A 22,275-nucleotide genomic window follows, 5' to 3' on the forward strand; every position below is an offset into this window, starting at 1 on the left:
ACGTATACCTAATTATGAAAATGTACCTTTAGTTGGTCACTCAGCATGCATATGACGGAATACAGAGCAAGTACAGATGGTATTAATGCTATTCATAGTCATATGTTTCAATAGCAGAGCATGGTACATGCATAACATTTGGCTGCATGCAGATTGGGTGTATTACAATTAAATTCCTTTCACATTTTCATTATGTATGTTCACTGTGTTCAATTTACTGCATACGTTGTTGTTACTAGACATGGCGGTGGGAAGGGGGGCGGCTAACCAGTTTCAGTGTTATCAGTGTAATCCTTATAGTCCTAATCAGCAAAAGTAATAAATTTGAAAGAAGCTATATGCTCTGTAAATTAATGACGTAAGTACTGCAATCAAAATTTAAATGATATGCTTCTTGTTTTCACTGCTACATCTAAATTCGCATCTCCCAAGGATGCTTTTCCCATTGTTCTTTCAATGCTGTTTTGGGTTCGTATTAACAAGTATGGTGCACACGGCTGTCATTAAGTTTTTCCCTTACAGTGAAGAAGAAGGAAAGCATTATTTCATCTAACTCAAGCATTTTAAAAATGTCTCTCTTTTCAACGTTTCGTCCAGTCATCACGTGATTACTTGAAAATCACTTGCTACATTCTTTTTAGTACTTTCGGGCAGTTGGCCATCCGCAAACCTGTGTTGTGTCTTGTGATAGCATTTTTACCATAATGTTTCATTTGCAGCAAAGGGAGACGTTTGCTATGGGAGGTAACTCATAAATATCAAAGCATGCAAAACAATAACATTAATCTCCCGTTTCCTCAATATAGATTACCATCATCCAATATTTTTTTTTATTTTTTTTTTGCATCCAAAATTTTATGTACGATAGTTTTGTTTTAGACTCTGTACGAGATCTAATTGTACTAGTGAGTCACATGGTACCATGCTAGAACTGAATGATTATGACTGGTCACATTATAGTGTATTTATTTATTTATTTATATGTAAGTGCAATGCACTGACAACGAACAGTGGAAAACTAGTATTTACCTAGCCTGGGCGCATACGACTGGTAATGAGTCTTTTTCAAAGGCAAATACAAAACATAGACAAGACAAACAAATCGCAATATCGCAATCTGTTATTTTATGTAAATTTATTGTAAGCGCAAATTTGGAGAATTATTTATATGTCGGCTACAAAAGATAATTTTATTGGTGCATGGCTGTATTTTTCTAGTCTTTTTGGTTTAAACCACATGGTTTCAAAGACTGCGTGCTATAGTATTTTCTTTCGCTGGTAAGAGCGCTCTCGTAATCATATGTTACAACATGTTTTATAACACACTTTTTAATGCCCTTCGCTAGCGAATCCATGCTGGTGGTATTTGTGTATTTTCAGGAATTACGTACAAGTGTTCACAGACAAAGCCACACTGTTGATTCGCTGAATCTAGTTTGTAGATTGCAGGCATGCCTGTAGCTCTTCCCACGTCGGACATTTTATGAGCGGTTACATTCCAGATAGGATAGGTTGCTCTTTTCGTCCCACTCTCAAGTTCACCAAGTTCACACAAATACCTGACTGTCACGCTGTTGCCCAGCACTGGTTTCATCGGCGAATCGTGCCGCTTAACCGGATCTGTTTGTTTGCGATTCAGTTGGTGGGTTTCATAGCAATTCCATTCGTGTCTTCGTTGTTTAACGCGGCTATCACGTGCAGAAGTCTTGCAAACCATTCACGGGATCTGTCCCTGTTCAGTAATTACAGGGCGTACCAATGTCCAAACAATCGCTCAGCAAGTGTTCGATGAAATCGTTCCATGACTGCCTGTTCACGATGTATGGCGGCGTGTCCGCATCTGATTTTAACGTTATAATGCTGCATCATGATAATGCACCAATACATTCTTTGCTAATTTCAACCTGTAGCAATGGTGGACATCCGCGGCCGCCACGCGAATAAATTCGTTCAAATGCGGCTGCGATTTCAGTTGCTTTTTTATTCGATATCGGTTACACTTCCTTTTATCTGCTTGCAACGTCCACGACTGTCAGCGCATACTTTCATTGAGAGTCTGTCGTTTACGTGACGTGCCAGTGATAGTGTCATGTGGTAAAAACAAGATATCTGCCTCACGAACTTTCTGATGTGCTAACATCAAACCATCCATGGTGAATACTTTTAGATGGAGGCAGATAAATTGGCCATATTAGCTGTCGAGACAACCAATCTGCGGCAACACCACGCGAGACACCTGCTGAATTTTGTTTTTATCGACTCCAGCGTATGAATCAACTCGAGATCAGCGATATGTCTTTGTTGCAGATCTTTATTTTTATACTCGATGTCATGAGCATAGCACGCTTGATCAATCGCATTTACTGGAAATTTGCCTAATTTGGGTTGACTTTTTTTCGTCAAGTCTGGTATTAAGTCGGGTTCCAGGACCACAATACTTATATTCCGGAAGACGTTTTTACCTTGGGTACTTATCCCATGTAATTCTTCGTAATTTCCCAAGCGCCTCAGCTATCTCACTACCGGCAATACTCGCATTGCTGCTCACAAACGTATATTTTTAGGCCACATTTTATACAATTGCCTGTAAATGCTCGCCTGTTATTCCTTGTCGTTGTTGCTCTTAGCCCATTTGTATCCGTGACAGCCTTGCACTGAACACAACATAAGCTCATGAGTATAAATAATAACATATTGGCGCAATATGAACATGATTGACTTTTCAGCAACGCACGAGCATGTACTAGTCAATCATCATTCAGCATTACCTAATTCTTTTCGAGCCATTATCATTGGTCCCTCTGGATCTGAAATAATCCCAGTTACTGCTCGACCTAATAATGAGGTGGCACAAATGGGACAAACTTCATTGTGTTGTTGACTTTATCACTGACATCAATGATGCACCGTCTGCCGATGATCTGCATGACTGTGCTAAAAATCTTGTGGTTTTCGATGATGTCATGCTTGGCAAATAAATAAATCCAGCCAGACTATTTTCACGAGGCAGACATAAAACATAGATTTCATTTAGGTACGCAGTGGAATACTTAGATCTCCAAATAATTGTTCAGAGATAACTGTAATTGTTGGGTTAATCTTTAACGGTGTCGATACACTTACACTGAGAAATATACATTAGACATGGTGCAACGGGGACATGGATATAAATAAGTTTCAAAACTACTTTTTACATGCCCAGAGCACTCCATATGGATTCATTACAATCAGTTTACACAATGCAGAAACACGATATCGCACTGATCAAGATAAAATATTATTTTTGAGCGACCTGCACATCAAACACGTGCTGGGAGCGTCTCCGTTTATTAAAAAATATATTTACTGTATAACGAAACCGGAAAAGTCTTAACCCGATTATCTCTGAGATTGAGAAATTACAAGCAGATGGTAGAAATAAATCAACGACGATTTTGAAATAATACAGCAGCGATGGGAAGAGGGTAGAAATACAATAGAGGCAGAATCTCGATTCATCAAATTACTCCAGCGTGTAATTGAATTGTCCCTGGCTGGTTTTCCCGCCGGTGTCAACGATGATTGCTAAATTTGTTCCACCAGCAAGTACCAATGGGAATATAAGATTGGACCTGTGTCACCAATATGTATACTGCAGGTGTACTTGCTAGACAGTCAAGAAAATATGTGGCAGAATCCAGATCGTCTGATGCTGAATCGTAACGTCACCAACACCAAAAAAAGATAATGCGTATAAAAATCAACATAATTTATCCGAGCAAAGCTTTGCTTTGCCGCGAAAAAAATATATGTGATATTTCTTTTCGCCTTTAGCAGCGGAATGTGATATATTATTTTGTTGGACAGTTTTCACAGTGAGCCGTTTCACCGTCTATTACGCACATACAAACTAATAGTTAATTCTTCTCACCACCCACCGGATGTCTACTAAATGACGGTCGTCAGTTAGTCGAAAACGTATTCATGACAACGATGGATTATGACATCGTACAAAAACAGGGGGATCTCTGGGGAAAAGCTATAAAGAACATCTCCCTACTTGGCCTGCCTTCCAGCCTGTGATCCAACTTGATAACTACCGTCAACTGCGTCACAGACAAGATTTACAGAAATCGTTGACGTCATATTAGCAATGCCTGGTGATATATGGCGACCACTACAATCTGGATCGTTATTATGCCTGATAATACCAGTTGAGGTTCCTGTTTTTCTCGATCCTGCAGTAATATTTGGAAAATATTCGTCAGTTATGTCAATGATATCTTACTGTATCTTATCATTATCAAACCATGGTGGTTTGAACGTGGACACCTGGTCTTCGTTAATCTTAAAATAATCAAGAAAATAGGATATTTATAGTACGCTTCATATGTTCTCACTCCCTCACTTGTCAATCATTGATTCTTTGAGAGTTTTGGAAACAATTCGAAAGCATGTTTCATTTAACGCAGATAATATACTTCCCTAAAGATTCCATCTTTAAGATTCACGCATGGATATTTACTTATATATATCTTGAGATACGCTCTCACACGTTTCTTAATTTTTTTTCTTAAATACTTCTAATTCTACCATATGCAATTTCGGTGGATTATAAGGTCTATACATATATCATCCAGGATATCATCGCTTAGGATAAATACTTTATTAATGTAATAATATCCAACCTGTCAAAAACCTTTTCGCCCATCTGTCATCAACCCATATACTTTAATCTGATGGTTCTGAGAATAATTTTGTTTGTCTGAAAAATAGTCTCATCATTCTTGTCGTTGTTGTTCAACATTAACTGGTTCTACCATCGGCCATCCTAACACGGCTCTGATCGATGACCTATATATGTCAAGCACGTAATCCTCTGATATTTCAATGGCGGCCCTCAGCGTTGGCTCATGCACTGCGATAGCGATCTTTGATACTGCACCGAAGCTCGTCGTTGATTTGCTCAATTTAATATGATACCGTTTGAATGTCAACGATTTTCCAGTCAGTGTCCTCATATCCCTCGATATTCTTATACACGAATACCAGTAAAGTTTTGGCGGTAATATACCAATGATTCTGCACTGATATTTGTCCAACAATAATGAAGTCGTAATCGTGCCAGTGCAATCTCAAGTGACCGACCATCAGGTGCTTTTATCGGAATTGGAAAATTAACATCAAAATACGGCTGCGTTGCCGTTGCTGATATCCGTGAGGTAATCAAAGGCGTTGTGATGACGACAGTCTGTTTCAGAAATGTCAGCATCTCATGTGGAGTTATTTCTGCGGTCATTATTATAACATTGTGGATTTTAAATGGCGCTTTGGCGTTATCTCGTGACGGTATTGTCGTGTGATACCGACAATAAATGTAGCTAATTGCATCAAATTCATCGTCCGATAATTCACCATCGTTTAACCACGTTGACATGATCGATGATATATTTATACACGTTATTTCCGTGTGTTCGTGTAATTTTGTATCCGCACATGTAGATTAAGTACAACAGCAACGCCGACAACAACAGTGACACCAACGAAAATCACGGGTGATGTCACGTACGTCACTGATAATGAGCCAATTAACGTCGTTGTTTTAGCGACCACCTAGGCCACCGCATATAAAACATCGTCGATGATCATAATATGTCGGTGGTATTTGTTTGTTTTGTTTTGTCATATGCTTGTCGATGATTATTGACAGCGATGCCCTTCACGCACATGCTTGATTTTATATGTAAGATTCTGTGGGATTCATTGTAGTGCTATCTTATATATCAAGTTATCAAATGAGGTGTTCGCGCTATGCATTCCAGAAACCACCAATATGAAGCTGAGGTTAACGTTTTGTCTTCTGGATCCAACATGTATATAATTGTGAAGTAATACTAGAGTAAGTTAAGTGACCGCAGCCAACCCTAGATAAATCATTTAATGAAGTAAAGCAGAGACATATTCATTAAAGAGTTGGTTACAAGTTATGTTGCAGGATAAATTAAACATTATCATGGCGCAATAAACAGTGCCTCGGAGTAGATTGTATTTATAGATTTGTTAATCAGCCATCTAATCATTAGAAACAGATCCAGGAATAAAACAATTCCAGCAAAATGAATTCCACTTACACGAGAACAACGTCAATAGTATGCGCTAGGGGATTGCGGTGATATTTGTGATGAAACTTTTGAAGCCCGCACACATGACTAAAATCTCAGAAAAGTTGGTGATCACTGCCACATAACATTTAAGTACCGCAAAGCTGCTCACAAGGCTTGTAATCTAAATTATAAAGATCCTGATTTTATTCGTGTTATAGCACAAGGTATGGTATGATGGCCTTTGTATTACATCAGCGTTATTAGATCCACTGGTAAGCAGTTATTAAGCGCAGTCAGCCACAGTGGTTGCCGTAGCAGAATCATATGTTTTCCAAACAGCTGTGAAAAGTAGCTGCCTTTTTCGATTGGTCCATTCCGATTCATTGAAAGTTTCTTGTTTATGGCGTCTTCGCTAGAAGAGTTGTTATAAACGTCTCCGAGATTTGATAACCTAGAGGACAATCAAATTGATAACGAAAAACTAACACTGCTGAAACAAAAGGGTATTTAGCCACATGAATAGATCAATAGCTGGTCTAGATTTGAGGAAACAACTATGCAACCTCAGGATACAATTTACTCATCGCTAAACGTATATAACTGATGATGAGTATACAAGCGCACAACGTGTTTGGCAGCCATTTGATTGTAAAAACCTTTGTGACTATCATTATTTATGTCTTCGCACGGATATTTTGCTGATAGCGGACATTTTCCAAACATTTCGCGAAACAAGTCAGCAACAATATAAACTAGATCCGCTGTAGCCTTTCTCAGCTCCAGGAGCAGCACAAATAACGTTTTGTAAAGTTGCCATTTCATATCAAATTTTCCCAATGAGCAGTTTGTATGTGCTGAATACTTTCCGTTCTATTGCAGAGAAGATGTCTTAGTTTCGGGTTGTACGATATGTTAAATTATCACATAAAATCAACACATTTTTGTACATTTTGAATGTCAGGGGCGAAACCATTATAAGGGAACACATGCATCAGACTGAAAATGAAGAGATGAAGATAAAACAATCATGTATGGTTTCCATTTTGTCAGTTATATTTTTTTCCATGCCATATAAATAGAGTGGAATATATTAATGATGAATTCAGATATGTTATAGAGGTCCGAATTCTAGCGAGGCTTTATAAATTTTCACTTGAACAAGTAAAATTTCCAGATTGTGAAAATAAAGTCCTGTCTTTAAAAAGACGAAAATATGTAACATATTATATTATCGCCAGCTTACACAGTCAATGCTGCTAATATTATGTTCGTACAAAAACGAGTTTGTTCCAAAATACGTTAGCCTCTAGACGTGAACAATTTAAATACACATCTTGCTAGAAAATACAAATTGATAAATTAATAGCTATCAAGCAACGTTCTAATGGGGGTGTTATTTAAATCATGATAGGTGATGATAATGGGACGAAGATATTGTGCATGCACAAATATGGTGCAGACTAAGATGAAACTTTTTACCAGCTTCTATGCGAAACGTTCAAGGAGATGATGTACTCAGTTTAAGGCAATGGAAGGCAATGCATCGTACACATCTTGAAAAACACAGTAGAGCGCGACAAGAGGAAAATAACACTAAATTCTGTTAAGAACTATGCATCAGCACAATCTTAGAATAAAGATAATGCAAGTCCAGAATAAAGAATGGTTGTGGTACATAATTAACATAACAGAACAAAAATAATTTGGAGATGACAGATTCTAGAATTCCTTTCAGAATATATTTCTTTATATCTTTGTATATGCTGACCTCGTTGATGACTTCGATGCTGCCTAATTGTATGATCCTGGAAGTAACTAATGGTGCTATATTTTAGAGGTCTTTTACAGATTATAATTTCTGTAAATGTTTCAAAAGAATTTTATCTAACTTCTGTTTACGAACCAGTAGCTACTTGTGGTTAGCACAATCATGCTGATGAAATACGTACAACAGCTGAGTATATGCCATGTCTGTCTCCATCCTGTATGAAAGCTTTATGCCACTATTTCTTTCTTTTCTCTTTGAGTGCTCTCTGTCCTGCTAAATAAATTCGAACCACTTTAGGGCTTATGCACACGTTGTTATATATTCCAAATGATCAAGGCAACAATGACAGCATATTTTAATGTTCCGAGGTAGATTTTGTTGATGATATTTGTGTTTTGGTCAATATTATCTGATTTAGTTTGGGCAACAATTTTTGCAATATAGATTTGGAACATACATACATACATACATACATACATACATACATACATACATACATACATACATACATATATATATATATATATATATATATATATATATATATATATATATATATATATATATATATATATATATATATAGTGTGTGTGTGTGTGTGTTTGTGTAATAAAACTTGATAAACAAAAGCTTACATGCTTAAAGTAACCGATTTGTGAAATAACTTGCTCAACTTGAAATTAATAGCTTTGTCCTTTATGCACAGAAAACAATCAGCTTGCAGATATGCCTTGGGTGTTTTCTTATCTGTTAAGCACATCTTCTACAAATGATTATATTGATAATACTATCCACTTATGTAATTGTACCCTTTCATATGATGTCCTTTCTTCTTCACAAAGCGATCAAATTGCCGAATGCCTTGTTCCGTTGTCAACCGCTCGATAATAATAATAATAATAATAATAACAATAATCATCCAAGCTTCCACCCAACATCATAATCCTCGTTATCATTGTCATTGTCATTGTTATGAAGTGAGATTTTTAGACTAATCCAACCATTCTTAATCCTAAAATGATAGGCAAATAAGGAAAATGTGTGTCCAAATGAGAGGAATGGAACTGCCCTGAGAAAATTTATTCTCTTTATTTCATTTATTTAGCAAACAAATGATGGCATAACGTATGCAAGAAATTAAATCTTTTATATTTGTCGAATTTTGAAAATCATGATTACCAATTCATAAAAGAAAAAACGTTATTTTAAAACACAATCGTTGGAAAATATACATCAGATGACACAGATTCCTTGTATTGTCAATGAAATCGTCTAGAACGTTTCGTTTAAAATTTGAAAGCAACGTAATTTGATCGCTTGAACATTATTTTCTGTTATTACGATATGATGCAAATGATACATAGATCTGATTTAGTATGGAAGTGATTAGTTTGTAAAATCTACTTTTATTATATGTTTAATTTTCTTTTGCTGTAAATTTACTTATTCAACAGGTAATATGTTTGATGATTTTATTCTCATCGGGGACAACAACAACGGAGCTGTGTGTCGTATGGACATAAATAATAACTACAGCTACGTCTATATAGCATTTCCAAATTGGATCTACCCTTATGACATTGACTACGATCCGATTGATGATGTTATATACTGGGTCAGTTGGAATAGGCAGATCAGTTCAGGATCATTATTCTGGAACAGCGAAAAGACCGTGAGGTCATTGAATGGCCGTGAGTTTCTGTTTCTACAAAGCATTTTATATATGAAGGATTCCGTTTGTTAAATGTTGAAAATTAAGTACGTTGTAAGTGCTGGAGTGTTACTAACACATATCATCAATAATCTGGGTCTCGTGTACTGACAACTGTGTATGGATGTACAAAATGCATCAACATTTCTTGTACTTGATTAAAACAAAAATTCAATTTCACTCCTGATGAACGGATGAAGAAACCAGTAATTTTGGATCTTGTAAAGTGTAGTTCAGCTCTGCATGTATTGGTGTTGAATTGCATTTTAGGCATAACAACATATCGTCAGCAAATAATTTTCCAAAGTGATTTTTGTGTGAACAATTTATGAACATTATCTCATATGAAGAAGTTGTTGAAGTAATAATATAGTAATCGATCGGTCGTTTTGCAATATGACACTGTTTATGCTTTTTATTGCTTTATTCCCTTACTGAATATATATATATATATATATATATATATATATATATATATATATATATATATATATATCCTTCACAATTTAGTCTTACGTTTTGGGGTCATACGCAAGTATTTAGAGACAAGATCTATCCTGAATAGTTTATGTGTCGGCATGAATGGTTATATGTTTTGATCAAAGTATTGATAACATGACATAAATATTAAATATGATATTACTTGTTTGCATTAATTTATTTTTTGTTGTTTATTTAGTTGCTCAGACTTACGGGATTGCAGTGGACTCAATATCTAGACTCCTGTTTTACACAGACTTGGGAAATGAAATTATAGCAGCCATCAGTCTTGAGGATTCTTCACATAAATCAGTTATCACCAGCGGTTTGGTTAATCCACGAGCCATTATAATAGACCCAATAAATGGGTATTTAATTTTTTTGCATTCTCTTATAAAAATATGTAATTGTTTTCTGCCTTATAGTCGGAAGTCTATAAATTTGTAATCATCAGCTGTTTAGGTTAAACGCTCGCTAACTACATTTGCCATCATCAGATGTTTCATCTAAACGCTCTTTATGACATTGACCATCAGCTGTTTAAAAAAAATCCTATCTAACTTCGTTTACGCACACACTTTTAGGCCATATATTTCCATTTATATTCTTATAGAAATCAATCAATAATAAGGTCTGTCGCAGAAAACTACCCCAAACTTCTGAAATATATTCCTTCCTAATTCAACTTAATGCAGCGGAAGTTTAAATCTAATAATGATGTGTAGATAACTTTATAGATGAAGCTGTGTATGCTATAATGTAGCCGATTTGTGTATGTGTTTATCGAAAATGAAATAGGTTTGCAATTTCTTGAATATCCATTGTTAAAGGTGGTCCTTCGTGCACATGAAACATCATTAAAGACATCATGTATATATGCATTCTACTACATCACGCTGAACAATGAAATAGTCCCAGCGAACGACTTACGGTTGAATAACACTTTTACAGTTTGTTGGCAAAGGCAAGGGCATTGGCGAGTAGGAATAAATACTTTCATCACTATATATAACAGTAATGATTAACAATGCATAAAGAATAGCAATACTAACGTTGAAAACATAACATTCTTATATACAGATAATATAATCCTAATATACAGATAAAATACAGAAGATAATGAATATTTAATAGCAGCATTAAAATTCATGCAGTGTTTCAACGGACCTATCAAATAATTTCCGGAAACAGCTTCAGGCTAAGTACTAAAATCCATACTTGTATAGTGCTTTGTAGTGCTTTGTAAACACGTCAGACGTTAACGATATATTTACTCGATAAATAAGATAAACAAATGAACGGATTGGTTATACCTGCATTATATGAAGGACTTCCTTCTTAGCTATAACACGACCAAAACAAGTATATTAATAAATGGTACAAATGCGGTAAAAATATATTAATTAAAGGCACGGAATAACTATATCTATATTAATACCCTAAAATCCAATTTCTGCAAGTATTAATTGGTTATTGAGGTCCACAGGATAACAGGACTCTTAAACAGGATCGCGAAACAGTTTTGATCCAAAACGACACATACCGATATGGAAGCAATTATCTCTTATATTCGGAAGCGGTAATCTTTTAAGCGCGATATATGTAATACTTACTAAACTGATGCAAAATTTCTACAAGTATCTTAAGTCTTGACGATAGGATCACAAATACACCAAAATAAAAAGTAGCCATATATGTATAAAAACTACGAAAACACACACTATTTCGTAAGCAGTTTCTGCAAACAGCTTCAGGCTAAGTACTAAAACCGTAATATTGTTATCGGAGAGGATTCCATATTTTAATAGTATCAACTGATTAACAGATATTGATCAAGTCCAAAGAGGTAATAACGAATCAAAGATGACATTCGGTTATACAAGTAAAATTCATTTTAATTCCAGCAAAATGTCTAATCACTGTGGAAAAAAAATAATGATTCGATATGCCAGCTATAATATGTGGAAAATAGAGAGTCTCATCCAAAGCGTTGTAATTTTAATTATAAATATTGAGATATATGTAAGAATTTATTTAAACTTTGTTTAGATATGATTCTCGTCTCATTGGTAAAGTCTTGCCAGAAAAAAACGATTCAGGCCATACTTCACAATAATACCGAGTAATAAAAAAAATATATATATTTTATGAAACTTTTTATAGTTGACAGGTTAAGGGATATATATATATATATATATATATATATATATATATATATATATATATATATATATATATATATATATATATATATATATATATATATATATATATAATTTATTACTAAATACAGATAAACAGTTTTATCAAATCTTGTATTATGAATAATTAAGATATAGAAAATGAATATATAAATAAATTGAATTAAAATAAAAAAAAATTTTTTTGATATAATTTTGATAAATCTTAAAGAGTATATCAGACCTCAATTTATATAATAAAAAATATGGTGTGCATAACGCTTACTGTCTAGTATTTTATAAATAATTAATCAACTTATATTGAAAATCAATTATAAATGCACTTTCAATTTTAAAGAATTAGTAAACTTAATTTTATGATATTAAAGTTTTTCTGCAAAGTAGAATAATATAAAAATATTCTTATCTTATTGTAAACAGGGGACGTAATTCAAAAAAAAGAAAAAAATTAATACGAACAAGAAAGAAAAAGAAGAAAAAGAAAAACAGAATTAATGAATGTCATATAGTGTTTTTGAATTTAGACCTTTTGGGTATACCGTATTAAGACGGTGAATCCAATAGGTTTCCTTTTGCAGACGTTCCATTTCAGAGTCAGCTTTAACAATAGGTTAGAAGGAGAAATCTTGCAATGTATGGGAAATTTTGTTAAAATGTGCGGCAGCATGAGATGAAAATGAGTCATCAATATAATTTTTTATATCTAATTTATGTTGGTTCATACGTTTAGATATTTGTTGACTGGTTTGTCCAACATATTGGATGCCACATTGTTTGCTTGTTATCAAATAAATAACATTTGATGTTGCACAATTAGTATCCCAACGCATATTAAAAGTTTTTTTCTTATTATTACTATTGAAAGAAGTATTTTCATTAATAAAAGAACAGTGTGAACATCTAGGTCTATTACATTTAGTTGATGATCCTATTTTATTTGATGGTTTCTCTAATTTGGAATTAGTTAGGAAATCTTTAAGATTTTTAGTCCTTTTATAAACAAGTGTAGGTTTGCTTTCGTGTAGCGATTTAACACTTGCTTTACATGATAAGTTTAACAAATCCCAAAATTTATTGATAATCTTACCTATATTAGACAAACTTGGATTATATTCAATAACAAAAGGAATGATATCTTCATTTCTACTTTTGATTTTATATTGTAAAGATTCAAGCTGTGTAAGAGAAGGTACTTTTTGGAAAGCAGTATTAATGACGTCAATAGGGTAATTTCTATTTAAAAATGCTGACCTAACTCTGTCAAAAATGATTTAAAAACAGCATCATCCGAAATAATTCTTCTTTATCCTTTTGCTTGATTATATGGTATCCCATTTTTTACATGATTTAGGATGGCATAAAGAATATTCAACATATTGATGAATATTCGTGTTTTTAACATGAACCATGGTAGTCATGTCATTATTTTCATTTTTCACAACATCTACGTTCAAAAATGAAACTTTAGTTTTAGAGATATTGAATGTAAATTTTATTGTTGGACGTAATTTGTTTAAACTGTCTATAAAATAATCAAGGTCTTCTAATGAATAACTCCAAATCATAAAGATATCGTTTAAAAACCTTAACCATACTTCCGGTTTTAAGAGGCATTTATTTAGAAAATCATTTTCTAACTTTCCCATAAATAAAGATGCAGAAGCAGGTGCCATAGGACTACCCATTGCTGTTCCCATTTTTTGGAGACAGTTTGTATTACCAAACTAAATAAGTTATTTTCGAGCACAAGTTTTATCAAATCACAAATATGTTCTTTTGATAGTTTATATGTATATTCGTTTTCTTCAAGATAATATTTACACGCTTCGATACCATCTTTGTGTGGTATATTCATGTAGAGTGAAACTTCATCAAATGTAACAAGGAATGGATCTTCAGTTAATTTCGGTAAAGATTTCAATTTGGTAATGAAATCAAAAGTATCTTTGACATATGAAAGTAGTGATTTCATCAGTGGTTGTAAAATATGATCAATTTATTGCGATAAATTATTTGTAATTGAGTTATATGTAGAAATAATGGGTCTACCTGTATATCCTAAAGTTAGTGACTTATGAACCGTTTTATGCATTTTTGGTAAAATATAAAACTGAGGTGTTCGTATTTTATTTGGGAAGATATCGAGTTCATCATATATAGAACAATGGTGTACAGAGATTTGATTAATACATTGGCTTATTTTTTCTTTAATTTCTTCAGAAGGATTATAGGAAAGTTTTATGTAGTATTTCATCATTTAATTGTCTTTCGACTTCTTTAATATAATCCTCCTTATTCATTATTACTATAGTGCTAGACTTATCAGCTTTTTTAATAATAATACTTTCATCTTGCGATAAGCTATATATATATATATATATATATATATATATATATATATATATATATATATATATATATATATATATATATATATATATACACACATATACACATATATAAAGATAGATAGATAGATAGATGTTTAATTTATTTCATTAGGACAGCTTAATAAAAATCTAACATATATGGCTTCAATGAAAGAACACAACATTTCAATGATTATAGAGCGCGGTGGTTGTAAGGACTACTTCAAATATGTTGAAAAGATCTTTGAGAAAAGATATTTATCAACACGGCTTTATGGAATCAGTCAAAAGATTTAATGACAGTAACTACAACCAGTCGGAAAATGTATTGATAACACACTGGATCAGAAAGTACCGCAGTGTTAAGAATGTACAAAATATATTGTTAATAATTTTAGATTTAATTGGCATTCTTTACAACTACGAAGTAAAGAAAGATACCTTTTGAGCAGCACATTAAAAAGAGAGATCTGGACTACTTTTTTCCCCTTTTTGGGTATCAAAAAAGTGGTCTTCTTTGATACTAAAAATGACCAAAAAGTTGTCCAGCTCACGTTCATCTTTTAAACAATTTTCCAAGATCACTGCCTTGATATCCCCAAAACGGCAAAAAAGTTGTCAAACCCCCTTTTATACTATTCTACTATAGTTTTGAAGAATTTATAAAACTGTTGAATAGTAATTTAAACGGGGCCTAGGACATTATGTATTAGACCCGAACGAGTTCAGGATGTTAGTTTGAAATTAAAGAGAGTAGTCTTAGAATTTCTGACCGATCATGATACGTTTGAATGATTAAACCTGGAATTAGAGGACACATAAAGCAATCATAAGTACAACGAACAATGCTATACATCAAATTCAAGGTCATTAATTATACGCCAATATGGCACCATCTTATATGACTGAGTAATGTTCTATAAATGTTGGTTGTACACTCTAAATGGGCAAATATAAAACATACTTTTTTCGAAAAACATTGAATATCTTGAATTGATGCTTTGTCATTTGGAGAACTTTAGAAGTAGATTTAGAAATACGAATAGTTGTGCACAGTTATTTTCAAAATTATCTTTCAGCTCCAGAAAAATTATCGTGGTATTTACAATCTTAATTAGCAGCGGTATCCTCAGGGAGTAATACAATTGACTTAGACTGGTATGTACAAGGGAGTAAGAGAGATAAGGTTCCATCACTTAAATCCAACTGACGCGCAATCCATTACACTACTCAAACCTATCATTGGAACAACTCAGTTCGCTGCAGTGTAGCATACTTGAGCAAAGCTCTTTACTTAGTTACCGCAATAACCTGATTGCGCTAATGTGGCTCAAAATAATAATCTAAACCACAACAGAGCTACCACCTACAACTTTAACTAATGTGTGTATTCATACCCATATTTTACTTACCTTTTGTTCAATGAAATTAAGGTGAGTTCATTTTTAAAAAAACATCACGTCTGTTGGCTCTCTCTCTCTCATATATATATATATATATATATATATATATATATATATATATATATATATATATATATATATATATATATACATTAACGTCTAGCAATTGTGAGAATACAGCACATTGTATTAGAAAGAAACTCTGTATAACATCACAGTACTTTTTTATCATCATGCTTGGAGTAATAGGTATTCTATCCAGTAATATTCACTTGCAGTATATTAGCTGTTTTATCTCAATATTTATTCACGTTAACTCACTTGGCTCAAGAGGATGGGGTGCTTTTATGAAAGTTTATCAGCCTCAATGAGCTTTTTCTTTTTGTATTTCTATGTATTCTAAAATAGATTCTATTCCGTTAAAAGAATATGTTGGTGAAGAAAATGCATTATTTATTTTTACTAAACCATTTGCAGAGAACTTAAGGATTCATATCATTTTTAATCTGACGTACACTATAGAGCAACTGTGAATTGCATATCCTTGTAAACAGCAACTCATGAGAAGTAGCACCCTATCTCACCCCCGCCCCAAATACAAGTTTCTCTAATTGTACATTACGCTTCACGATACATTTACCAAATCCATTCATTTAGAGTTAAAAAGTAGGAGCAAGTCTCTTTCCTACAATAAAAACGTATATTTTTCCTCATTTTTTAAAGGATGGAATTTTATTCTATAAATGATATCTATTCAGCCACTTATACATACTATTTGTGCAGTACGCTGAGATCGCCATAAGCTCTATACGTGTCTATTATAGCTAGCCAAATCGTAGTCCATTGTATTTATTTTAAGTATTGACGCATATCGACATAAAGATATATATGATCCACGATCTACGATGATCAAGAAATATATGTATTCCTTAAACTATATGTCGGTTGAGTTTATTTTATTCTAGGTAATTTTATAAATAAATCACTGTACAGTATGTATCTATTTATTAAACTAATATGGGTCCATAAAAGGTTGAAAGGTCTTTAATATAGTCATTCAGTGAAGTGATAATTTAAAATATGTGCATGGATTTATTGTTAATTTTCGAGGGAAGGGGGCTGATGAAGATAAATATCTACTAGTAGCATCCATAACTGGTAAATATTTATTTTATATATTAAAAACTAACTCATCAGTAGTGATCAAAGCATTTCTTATATCATACGCTGTTCAAAATTTTCCGATATTTTGACAGACAAAAGGTCAAATATGGCATCAACATGATAAATACATAACATCTGGTCCACAACAATTCAGTAGTCAAAGTATGATGGAGATTAAGTAAAACAGACAAAGCTCACATTATATTCGCACGGATGTAACGTATATAAACGTGTAACCCTAAACATTATGAGACAAGGATTATATGGGTATAAGATGTAGTCAAATATATCGTACAAGCTAAAAGCTTGAACCAAAGTTTGACTTGTAAGATAGCAAGGCCTGTTATAGGACTTTAATAGAGTTATTGAGGGCAAGGAACAAAACGAAAACTCTTGTTAAATAACAAAATGGGTACCAATGTTGTTTCTGAAGACACACGTTGGGCATTTTATGAGTGTTTTTGTTTTGTTTATGTTTGCATTCTCAAATTTGTCCTATTTAATAGTTTTGAAACACAGAGAAAACATGAGAAAATATATAGACTTCTTCTCTAAATATACCAGTAAAAGTATGTATGCAATGGTTTTCATTAATAGTATTATGTGTAAATGTCCACTGCATTATAATGCGGGCGTTTTTATTTCATTATCGTTTCGTTTTATGCCATAGATTATATCACTTCTTCAAAAGTAAAGTTGATTTGAAATTACAAATCTAGAAGGTATCCAAACGCTTCGTTAAGAAAAACCGATACGATTTTGTATGTTTCCGATGTTGTACCATTGTAACTATTCTACTTATTCCTTATTATAGTACAATCTATTGGGCTGATTCAGGGAGCCCTGCTAAAATTGAGAAGTCCAACTACGATGGTACAAACCGTGAAGTGGTTGTGAATGATGGACTTTCATCTCCATATGGCCTGGATGTGGATGTTAACGGTCTGTTATTTTTCTGCTTTGGTCTTGAAAGCGTATGGGTTCTTGTAGGTTATGCTATACAATATGTATATCTTGGTGATTGTTGTAAGTCCGCACTAAGAGATGTTGACTTTATCCTCTGAAAAGAACATAGTAATCCTAGCTCCTATGTTTTGCTTCCATCAGTTATATTATATCCTTTAGCAGTTGTGCTTTAATTTAATACAAAATTGTCAATAAAATTTCATGTAAATGTTGCCAACGTTATGTGTCAATATGCTGTAGTTAACTTTGTAGGTGTCTAAATTATCAGAACATTGCAGGAAGAGTACATATACATTAAAGTAATTTTTCGTATTATGTCGCAAACGCTCAAGTAAAAGGACTCATCATCGTGTGCAAAAAAATAAATCTTAGCATGAACTATCTTTATTGGTGTAATATTATTATGACTGAATATTGTTGTTTTAAAGTGCTAAGAAATACAAATATTTCCTAATTGTTAACTTTGGTCTAGAATGGATAAATGCTTATTTCGGATGTTATAGCTAATAGATACAAATAATGAAACCTGTAATATAAAATGCTTTCCAATTGTTGCAGCCGGCGTGTTGTACTGGTGTGAAATTGCCACGTTCACAATAGAGCGAGCTAATGTAGACGGATCAAATCGGTCTCTTATTTACCGGGAACAAGTAACAGTATCTGGCTGCAGCATTGCGTTGTACCAGTCATACCTATACTTTACGACATGGTGGTCCAGGTATTTATTTTACTAACGTGGTCAATTTGTATCATAAATGTCACAAATTGTACAGGAATAGTCATTATAATATAGCGTACAATGCCCACACACATTTGCTACGAAATAAAACACATAGTTGCTTATTAGATAAAAATAGCAGTTCAATTAATCCAACCACCATGCTTTCTAAATGTGCCGGAAATTACCACTATGTTTGTACAGACGGATTTATTAAAAGATAGAAATATGATTAGTATAGCAACATTGTGCTCTAAATATACGGGATAACTAGAACCATCATTGATAATGATGTCGCAATAGTCATTGTTAACATATAGCTCACTATAATTTTGAATTTATGGTATAATATTTTTTATCTTAGGTATGCTGTAATGAGAATCGGAACGGATGGAAGAGGACTTATTTCTGTTGCTTCTTCTACAGAAATACTTACATTAGCCATTCACGTGAACATTAATGGACGTCTAGGTATACATGCCTTAGCCATCACAAACCCTCGTATTAAGCTTAAACAAGAACAAATGTGACCAACACAAATCATAATGAAAATCACATCTAAGTCCAGTATTGAAACGTTTGCAAGAAGCTACAGACTAAAACCAAATACCTACTCCTGTATTTCACGCTATGTAAGTTTCTATTACATGGTCAAAACACGATGTGCACACACGAACAGGATATCCTCGGAATATCAGTGATGATTTTGGCAAATTGAAAAGCTGTCACATAGTCTGGTTGAGTCCCTTTAATTTAATATACAGCCCGATGATCTTGTTGAACTGTTCAAGTTTCAAACGTGAATCTTTGAAACTCTAGTTTTCATCATTCTAATCTAGTTGTAGATATCATCAAAACAAATATTTAGCATCGGTAGTTCGTTATCAGTAAAGCACATGTTGGGTACCATTTTAAGAGAGTAGCAACTGAAGTCAAATTACACAGCAAAAAATCACAGCAGCTCGGTCTTAACAAATTGGGTTTCGTCTTTAGCAACTATAAATAAAGATAACTAGCAAATTAAATCAAATTCCAAGGCATGTGTTTATATACATGTGTATGTGTTGTATACATGTGTTTATAAACAAGGCATGTGTTTATATTAGCATACATCGCATTTAACCAGTTTTTCTGTTAGACGACACACGTGACTAGTGTTAGCTTAGGTTTGGGAATTAAAACAATCATTAAATCCTCCGCATGGAACTAGAGTAAATACAAATATATAAATGGTTTGCTCACAAGTTACCTAGTAATTTATGAGGAATATTAGTTTAAAAAAGTAAAATGTAGACATACATTTCAACCACCAAGGATAAATATTATAGGTATCAACGGATGTTCTAATGGAAGTGGTGGCTGTAGCCATTTTTGCTTTCCATTACCTGGTGGTTATAAAGAGTGTGCCTGTCCTGACTTCATGACTCTCCAGCCTGATGGTCAGACATGTCGAAAAGGTGAGTATTCTTCCTTAGTTCTATGGATATATATTCATTTCCTGCCAGTCAACCAAAAGGCATGACAGCAATAAATGACTGGTTTGGCTTTAAACGTTTTGTTTGAAACGTTGGAAAACAGGAATAAAATAAGTCATAAATAATGAACTATGGTTACGCTTTTTTTCTCCAAAATGTTCAATGTCAGCTTATTTTTACGTTTATATATGTTTGTGTTTACATAATTTTAATGTCCTTTTAGTAGTGTTGGCTTAACGTTTAAAATGAACTCGTAAATATGTTGTCATTTTCTGAATAAAAAAACCCAAAAAATTATAAATATATGTGTTACAGAACACTTTCATGTACTTAAGCATGAGTGGAGCCAATAATTCTACAATTCGAATATACTACATTTTTAAATGGCTTGTAACCAATTGTATTGACCAAATTGTCACACTAGATTTGTACATCTTTACCTATCGATTGATTTGAATCCTTTCTAAAGCATTTCCTAATACCTATGTATCATACAAATCAGGCTTTAGAATTGTTACGTGCAGTATAAAGATATATTCGTTTCAAACTTGAACCATTTCAAAACTATTCGATGTGATTTCAAATGTCGCCCAGAAATGAAACATTACACTCTTCTTGAAAATACTTTGCAACAACAAAGTTTCGGCATGCCTTTGGAGGTAAAATCCTCAGATATTTATCAACATTTGTACAATGTTTTTCCGTCTTTCGTGTCTGCTCCATCTATGTGCATAACTTTTGTAGGTCACTATTCCTTCCTACACTAGCGAAGGTTGTAGGTTGTCCATCCTTTAATAACTATATTTTTTAATTATATGAAAAGCAACAAATAATAATAATAATAATAATAATAATAATAATAATAATAATAATTAAGAAGAAGCCAAAGAGGAAGAATAACAACAATAACCAGACCAAGATGTAGAAGAAGAAGATGTTATTATGGAACGGTGAGATATGCAACATCAAAGATGTAGTCTGTATATTTAGAAAGCAACTCAAGTGTCGGAAACCAAACATAAATGGATTATTCATTATGTACTTGTGTATGTGGTAGAATCATAAAATGTATATATTTCTGTCTGCATAGTAAACGACACAAACAATACGAAGTTCGAACTAAAAAAATGACAGAAACAAATGATAAACCCAATAGTGAAATACAATGATGGTGTCAATCAACCACAACGCCTGAGTGAGATTTTAGCAGCATACTTATCGTAACTGATGATATGCTTGACATAAGCCAAAACAAGACCTATCATTTCAAAACCCAGCTACTCTCATTTCCTTACAAGGTATGTATACATCCCTCTCTGTACGTGAATTGCACAGTAGGTGTACTAAGACCAATGTCACACGTATTTCTGGAAAGTCTCAGAAAAAGTAATAACACTGGAAAGTTCTTTATAGCAGAGTTACTCTTATACATAAACGAGTAATGCCAGTATCCATCCCGGTACAAATAACGATAGCTGAAATATTAATTCAAATGCGAAAGAGGTATTTGGATACCAAAACACCAATGTACCTACGTTATTAAAATCACTTTCATGGTTGATTACATTAACTCGAACTTTTATATATATATATATATATATATATATATATATATATATATGTGTGTGTGTGTGTGTGTGTGTGTGTGTGTGTGTGTGTGTGTGTTCATATACTGAACGCACAAATAGCGAATTTCAGTCATCACGTGCACTTAGACTGAAAAAATAATAGCCGAATGAATAAACTCATTGGTATAATCGATGCAATCATAAACCAAATGTTGATTGATTGAGTCTTACTTTCGGCAGAATCGTTCATATAAATGGATATCAATTTAGTATAAAAATGCTGGCTATGAATGGTTCAGAAACACTAAAGGCAACATTTAAAAGAATCCCATAAAAGCAAAAGCAAGCGTAAAATGAAACAGCCTAGAA

The 22,275-nt window shown here is 33.2% G+C and overlaps 1 protein-coding gene across 2 annotated transcripts in view; it reads left to right on the forward strand.

Annotated features, from left to right (window-relative positions):
- LOC149791330 (uncharacterized) overlaps positions 1 to 22,275 on the forward strand; it is a 187,140-nt gene that overhangs the window by 33,279 nt on the left and 131,586 nt on the right. For both annotated transcript variants that reach the window (XM_089969860.1, XM_089969859.1), the window contains exons 2-7: positions 9,306 to 9,542; positions 10,242 to 10,410; positions 17,994 to 18,121; positions 18,704 to 18,863; positions 19,228 to 19,334; positions 20,192 to 20,320. In XM_089969860.1, the coding sequence (XP_089825986.1) occupies positions 9,306 to 9,542; positions 10,242 to 10,410; positions 17,994 to 18,121; positions 18,704 to 18,863; positions 19,228 to 19,334; positions 20,192 to 20,320 (930 nt within the window). The remainder of the gene's footprint in view (positions 1 to 9,305; positions 9,543 to 10,241; positions 10,411 to 17,993; positions 18,122 to 18,703; positions 18,864 to 19,227; positions 19,335 to 20,191; positions 20,321 to 22,275) is intronic.

The sequence above is a fragment of the Sinohyriopsis cumingii genome, chromosome 9, assembly GCF_028554795.1.
Source record: "Sinohyriopsis cumingii isolate HCF-2022 chromosome 9, ASM2855479v2, whole genome shotgun sequence".
Classification (NCBI taxonomy): Eukaryota; Metazoa; Mollusca; class Bivalvia; order Unionida; family Unionidae; genus Sinohyriopsis; species Sinohyriopsis cumingii.